Source organism: Arachis ipaensis, chromosome B1, assembly GCF_059453495.1.
Source record: "Arachis ipaensis isolate K30076 ecotype BB chromosome B1, ASM5945349v1, whole genome shotgun sequence".
Lineage (NCBI taxonomy): Eukaryota > Viridiplantae > Streptophyta > Magnoliopsida > Fabales > Fabaceae > Arachis > Arachis ipaensis.
Genome location: NC_142436.1, coordinates 19414281 through 19421942, shown reverse-complemented (window position 1 = coordinate 19421942; position 7662 = coordinate 19414281). Strand labels below are relative to the sequence as shown.

The 7662-nt window shown below is 41.7% G+C and overlaps 2 protein-coding genes across 2 annotated transcripts; one reads left to right on the top strand and one right to left on the bottom strand.

Moving 5' to 3' along the window:
- Positions 1–351: 351 nt before the first annotated feature.
- On the top strand, positions 352–2038 carry LOC148575879 (serine/threonine-protein phosphatase 7 long form homolog). Its single transcript, XM_088502606.1, has 4 exons — positions 352–420; positions 829–1571; positions 1657–1744; positions 1829–2038. Exons 1-4 carry the CDS (start codon positions 352–354, stop codon positions 2036–2038), a joined length of 1110 nt encoding a protein of 369 aa, XP_088358732.1.
- Positions 2039–2112: 74 nt separating this feature from the next.
- Positions 2113–3323, bottom strand: LOC107647686 (uncharacterized). Its single transcript, XM_088502605.1, has 2 exons — positions 2222–3323; positions 2113–2168 (listed from the first exon to the last, which is right to left on the bottom strand). The coding sequence occupies exons 1-2, from the start codon at positions 3321–3323 to the stop codon at positions 2113–2115; spliced, it is 1158 nt and encodes a 385-aa protein (XP_088358731.1).
- Positions 3324–7662: the final 4339 nt, after the last annotated feature.

Genomic DNA, 7662 nt, shown 5'->3' with positions numbered 1-7662 from the left:
CATTTCTATGTAAACCGTGGCAACCCACCACGGTTTCAAAACGTGTATAAACCGTGGCAGGTCCCAGCGGTTTATGGGCAAAAAATATTAGAGTATAAACCGTGGTAAGTCACCACGGTTTACGAAGGAAAGATGGCATGCATAAACCGTGGAGAGTCACCACGGTTTATGAGAAAATTTTGTTGCACATAAAACCCGGTATCCCACCGCGGTTTACGTGTGTATAGCTATATAAGTAATCCGCTGAATGCTGGGACGGATCATTTGGGAGAGCAGAAAAGAAAGGAAGTTGTTGTTGTGTTGAGAGGATTTGGTTTTGGAGGTTTGAAGGAGGAGTGGGTGGTGGAGCCAATGGAGGGTGAGGATCGCTTGTACCGACTAAATGGCGTTGCTCACGTGGCAGGATATATCGACGAAGAGGTTAGTTACTATTATTGTTATTATTATTGTTATTAAAATTCATAGTAATATAGCAATTGATATTATTAGGAATATTGTTAGTAAAAATATTTTATTATGTTTATTTGTATTGTTATTCTGATTAATGTTATTTACATAAATATTGATATTATTATGGTTACTGTCAATCAAATTGTGAGGCGTTTATTAATATTGTCTACGTAAATGTTAATATTATTATCGGTATTGTTAGTAATGCATATTTTATTATGCTTAGTTATCTTGTTAGTCTGGTTAATAGTTTTGTTGTAAAATATTTTATTATAAATGTTAAAATTTTATTGAAAAATATTTTTTTTTCTATATTTATGTTGTTATAATGAGTGCATAGTATTCGTAGCTTCACTGTTTATTACCCACGTTTTGCAGCCTAGTAGGGTTATTAGCGCTGTTAGGAGGCAGCAGAATATGCCCTTACATGACCGGATTATACCGTATCTGGAGACTGCGGGCTTGTATCATCTGGCTAGACTAAACAGTCAGTGGTTCTGGGTTGATGAGTCTCTCCTTAGCGCATTTATTGAGCGGTGGCGTCCGGAGACCCACACGTTCCACATGCCGTTTGGTGAGTGCACCATTACTTTACAGGATGTCGCGTATCAGCTGGGTTTGCCGATTGATGATGCGCCCGTTAGTGGGTGCTTGACTGAGTTTGAGAATCTGATGGAACACGGTAGACCAGCATGGGTGTGGTTCCGGGAGTTGTTCGGGGAGTTACCTCCACAGAGTAAAATCAAGCAGATGACAGTGTGCTACACATGGTTCCACGAGAGGTTCCGGGTTCTCCCTACAGATGCTACTGATGAGACCGTGCGTGTATACGCACGTGCTTATATCCTGATGCTGTTATCGTCTCAGCTGTTTGCGGACAAGAACGCAAACCGGGTCCACCTTCGCTGGTTGCCTTATTTGGCATCATTGGACGACTTGGGCAGATATAGCTGGGGCTCGGCTGCATTGGCCTGGTTGTATAGGTGTCTTTGTCGTGATACACACAGGAACGTCGTTAACTTGGCTGGGCCGCTACAGCTACTACAGTCTTGGATTTTCTGGAGGTTTCCCACTATCAGGCCCACTGGTTTTGACCGGTTCGGGTTTCCTCTTGCATCCAGGTAGGGTTTAGTATTTTCCGTTCATAAATTGTAAAAACAGCATGTGTTATTCTTTGTTTTGACATCATTTCAATTAAAATTGTAGGTGGGCTGAGTTTGTGCCGAGGAACGATGCAGGGGCACAGAGATTAGTTTCCACACGCCTCGCACTGGATCGACTGCGTGTCCACGATGTGAGTCATTTATTTATTGCTGATACTTGAACTAGTTTTCCTTAAATGTCATTGTCTCATGAAACTCTTACTGTTTCGATACAGTTTGTGTGGGAGCCTTATTCTTCTGTTGATGTTGCTGCTGTTATTCATCCGGAGATACTAGCTGACGAGCACCGAAGGCTATGGACGGCCGTCACTAGCCTGATATATTTTGCTGCGATCGAGTGGCACCAGGTCGATAGGGTTCTACCCCAGTTCGGCGGTGTTCAGCATCTCCCACAGCCAGCTCTGAACATAGTCCTTCAGGGATAGGTGGGAGAAACCCCTGCTTGTAAACGTTGAACACCTCACTCATAGGATACACCTCGTGAACATATGATGCCCAGTTAAGCCGGGAGTAGGCGCAACACGCAATGGCGTGGCAACAAGGATAATGCAGCGCCTGAAAGTGGCCACAGTCGCATCGGTGATCTTTAAGGGAAACTCTATAGCTACCCAGCGAGAAGCTCCCGGTTGGTGTTGTCTCCGCGACGGTGTACTCAGACTGATGCCTGTCGTATAATGTCACAGTGAAGCACCTAGAGTCTCTTAGGTTCCGATCAATGGCCTTGACCAATGCCTGACAGAATTCATGCCCAGATCCGAGTTGTGCCTCTGCTGTCTGTCCCCGTACCACAAAAAGCTGAGCAAGCCTCCTGTAGGTTGACTTAACCAACGATGTGACCGGCAGGTTGCGAGTTCCCTTTAGCACGGAGTTCACACATTCACTGATGTTTGTGGTCATGTGCCCGAACCGTCGACCAGCAACCTCATGTTGGGTCCATTTGTCATACTCCATCCGGTTGGCCCAGTCACACATTGCTGGATTCTCAGTCCGCATGATGTCAAACCAATAGTAAAACTCAGCCTCAGTCTTCGCGTAGGCAGCATTCACCAACATCCTCCTTGAGTCCTTACCTTTGAACGTTAGGGCGAAATTCGCAGCCACATGCCTAATACAGTAGGCCCGGAAAGCCCGAGGAGGCAGCCACCCAGTCTCAGGTGCCTCAAGCGCAGCCTTGATCCCATTATGCCTGTCCGAGATAACAAGGATACCCTCCTGAGGAGTCACATGCTCTCGGAGATTGGACAAGAAGAATGACCAGGACTCTGCATTTTCGCCCTCCACAAGGGCAAATGCTATCGGGAGGATGTTCGAGTTCCCGTCCTGAGCTATCGCCAACAGCAACGTCCCTCCATACTTCCCATACAAGTGGGTACCATCAATACTGACGAGGGGCTTGCAATGCCGGAATGCCTCGATACAGGATGGAAATGTCCAGAAAAGCCGGTGAAAGTACACCGTGGACTCATCAACCCCACCACCAATCCGAACAGGAGACGTCTTCAGCACCGTGATTGTTCCCGGCATTGTCGCCTGGATCCCTAGCATCCAACGTGGCAACTCCGCGTAAGACTCTTCCCAATCTCCGTATATTTGTGCCACTGCCTTCTGCTTAGCCATCCAAACCTTCCTGTAACTAGGCCTGAAACCGTAATCAGCTTCTGTCGCTTGTTGAAGTACCTTTACCGTAACCGCAGCATCGGCCCTAACCATAGGAAGAATCCTCGCACAGATAACGTGGTAATCCAGCTGACGGTGATCACTTGAAATAGAAGTTGCGAGGCATGTGTGTGGCCCATTGTACCTCCTAACCTCCCAAGTCCCCTTTCGTGATCGAAGCGCTACACGAATCAACCAATTACAACCCTTGCCGGATTCCTTGCATTTTCCATGATACTTTACATGATCCGATTCGATGACTCTGTACTCAACACCTCACCGGATGCTATAGTCCTTTACACTCAGCACAGCTTCATCTTTACTCTAGAATGATTGCCCAATCTGAAATTCTGTAGAAGATCCCCCCACTTTGTTACCACTGTCTTCCTGTTGACCAAGAGCTTCCAAGTTTAGTGTGGAGAAGTGTGGAGGGTACTGATGAGAACCAGAACCTGAAGGCCGATGCTGCGCATGTGGATCGCCACCTGTGTCATCGTCGCTGTCACCATCGATATCAACAGGCTCCTGGTCAGACTCATCGTCACGCATTGCATTCTCTACTTGATCAGGCCCACCAAAGTCCTCGATATAAGGTACGAGGCCACCACCGGTGCCCACAACGTGGGGAGGCTCAATGACTGCTGCATTCTCCAAAGGTACAGAACCAACAACCTCTGTTCGGTCTAAATCAGTCGCAAATGAAGGTGATTGAACCGGCGGAAGATACGGTCTGACCGCAGGCATAGAACTAGATGCACCACCCGCGGCAGCTGGGCCAGGAACTGGAGCGGATGCCCCAGAACTATCGACACCAACCTCCAACTTCGCGAACAACTCATGGATTCTGATCTCCGGAAAACTCCTTACACAGTAGAACAGAACCCTAATATCTTCATCAGCCTTAACCGCAAAGGTTTCATACTGAACACCGGTCGAGACAACCGCCATGGGAATCTTGTAGAATAGTTTCTTCACCTACTTGCTTCCCAACACGCCAAGCTTCTCCAAGATGCTGTTCTTCAAATCTGACAAACTCATCGACGAACTGATAAAAATACTCAGTGGTTCTCTGTCGGTAAACTTCACACCATGGCTTTTGCTTTTTCTTATTTTCCCAGAGTAATGCACTAAGGCAAGAAAACTCTCTTCCTCACTAGCCATTGTGAGAATGATCTCTTATGGAGCTTGAATCACCCACATATATATAGACTTCCCGTCATAGTAAACCGTGGAAACCTACAAGGTTTTTTGCCCATTATTTACCCTACATAAACCGTGGTAACCCACAAGGGTTTATGTGCAACAAAATTTCCTCATAAACCGTGGTGACTCTCCACGGTTTATGCATGCCATCTTTCCTTCGTAAACCGTGGTGACTTACCACGGTTTACACTCTAATATTTTTTGCCCATAAACCGCTGGGACCTGCCACGGTTTATTCACGTTTTGAAACTGTGGTGGGTTGCCACGATTTACATAGAAATGAGTTTTTGCACAACGACGTAACAACAACCAGTTTTGCACATTTAGGTAAACCATTCTTCTATTCTATTTATTTAAGTAAATTGCCCATAAATTAATGAACAATTTGTGAATAATGTACCCGATAGAATGCATCGCTCGGAAGGAGATAGACACTTGTGAGGGAGTTTTTTTTTATAGATTGGACAGCTTTTAATTTTAAATCACATTGACATACACTACTTTCACACACATAAGGGTTCTATCTACTACTTCATCGCTAATGTTAGAAATAAGAGAGTAATTTAAAGAAATTATTTTGTATATTATTTAGTGTGTTGAAAGATATAATATACAAGGATATATATATATATATATATATATATATATATATGCTAAAAAAATTAAAGTAATATAAGTATAAAATTCTACAATAAATACACAGATATATTATATAAATATAAATGATATTAACTGATCTTAAATGATCTTAATTATACTCTAACATTTCCTTTCAAACTCAAGTGGGAACTAAAAATACCATCTTGAGTTTGGATACCTGAACTCGAAAATAAATAGGATGATGAGCCTTCGTGAAGATATATACAGTCTGATCTAGAGTTCCAATAGCTATGAGACGAACAACATCAATAAAATGACGTTGCTGAACAAAGTGACAATCAATTTTAATGTGTTTGGTGAGTTCATGAAAAACAACATTATGGGCAATCTGAATAGCCCCGCAATTGTGATGGGTGAAAAAATGTCGGTTAAGAAATTCTGAAAGGTATTTTCTAAAATAGCGTTGAAAGTACAGTCTTAACCGACGAAACTCCCACTATCAATTTAGAATGTGTGTCACAATTAATAATAAATAACCGGGAGTAGAATCTCGAGTCGTTTCCCTAAGAGTTGACACAAGATGCAAATTATTGGTTAGGATTTTTTTGAAGATTTTTTTGTGAAATCGAGAACGGAAAAATAAATGGCTAGGAATTAAACCAATGAACAAATAACAAGAGATTATATGTATTCAAAATAAAAGGCCTTGGTCAAGGGAGAAAATTGGAGTTTCTATCCTTGTTGTCTTTTCCAAGTATAATAATAAAGGTTCATTACTTCCATTTAGTTATCCTCTAACAACTGAAGGAAAGCCAAGTGGTTGTCACTAACTCTGACTCACAAGTCCTAGTCACTTTATGGGAAAGGACTAGAGTTGGTGAAAATTGAGTTAGCCAGCAATTCCCAATTACATATTAATACTTGAGTGTCACAACTCAAGGGTTTCCAATTACTCAACCCCCAACCAAGTTGGGAGCTTTACTCCATTAACATGAATGCCATTTTCATAAACATATAATGGGAGTAAATAAAAGACATGATAATTATGAAAAATTATTTAAGTCAAAATTGGCACTAACAATAATTAACACGGATCAAACAAGCAATAAAAATAATCATAAAAATAATTCAATGCATTAATAAGATTCAAAAATGACAAGATCCAAACATGAATTCAATAATTAAATGTAAAAGAGTAAATAAGGGAATTTAAGAAGAAACTAGGAACAAAATGATGAGGAATGAAGGTAGTAGCAGCTCTCTCAAGATCCAATTCAAAGATAAAACTAAGAACGTCAAAACCCTAGGAGAAGTAATGGTTTTTCTCTCTAGAATTTTAAAACTAAAATTGAAAAGTGAAGTCCTCAGTCTCCGCTCCATTCCTGCCTCTAGTCTGCGTTTTCGGGTTTAAAAATGGGTCCAAATCAGCCCAAAAATTGCCCCCAACGAGTTCTGTTAAGTGCAGCACGTGACGCTCTGCGTACGCGTCGCTGAACCTTGCACCTGGCCACGCGTACGCGTCAGTCACGCGTACGCATCACTGAAAGACGCTCTTGATCACGCGCACGCGTCAGCCATGCGTGCGCGTCGCTCCTCGCTTCTCAAGTCTTTGTTTTCTTGTGTTTCTTCCACTTTAACATGCTTCATCTTCATCCTTTCAGTCATTCATGCCCTGTAAACCTGAAAACACTTAACAAACACATCATGGAATCGAATGGTAATAAAGAAGAATTAAAAAATTGACAAATTTAAGGCATAGGAAGCATGTTTTCAATCATAGCACAAAATTAGGAAGGAAACTTAAAAAATGTAATTTGCATGAATAAGTGTGAGAATAGTTGACAAAATCCACTCAATTCAGTCCAAAATATATCATAAAATAGTGGTTTATCAAATCTTCCCACACTTAAACATTAGCATGTCCTCATACTAAACTCAAGGAAACCAAAAGAGTGAAGGGGAAAAGGTGAGACTTATGCAACACAACCTATCTATATGAATGCAACTACATGCTAAAATGCTTCTACCTACTTGGTTAAAAGTAAACAAATTCTCCAAGGATAAATACAAACTGGATTCCACTAATTCAAATCTCAAAATAAAGTACAAGTAAACTTGCAAGAAGAAAGCTCATGAAATCCTGGAACAAAGAATCGAGCATCGACCCTTCACTGGAAGTGTATACCCTCTAATCACTCTAGTGTTTGAGGGTTGAGTCTCTTGGTTCTCTACTAATCTTGCTTTCGAAGGCTTGCTCTTCTTCTACCAATCAACAAAAATTTAATGCACAAATACACATATCAAGATGTCTTTTCAAGGGTTGTAATGGGGTTAGGGTTAAGGTAGGAATGTATTTGGTTAAGTGGACTAAAATCTGAATTCTTGATTAACCTAAACTTCCCACCTAACTTAAGACATTCCATGTTATCACAATGCAAAGCCTAGCCACTCATTAGCTATTTTTCACAAATTCATGCACCTTGATATATTTTGAGTACAAATCATATGCATTAGTTCACTTATTAGCCTTGGGGCATTTTGTCCCCTTTTTATTGCTTTCTTTTTTCTTTTCTTTTCTTTTTTTTTCTTT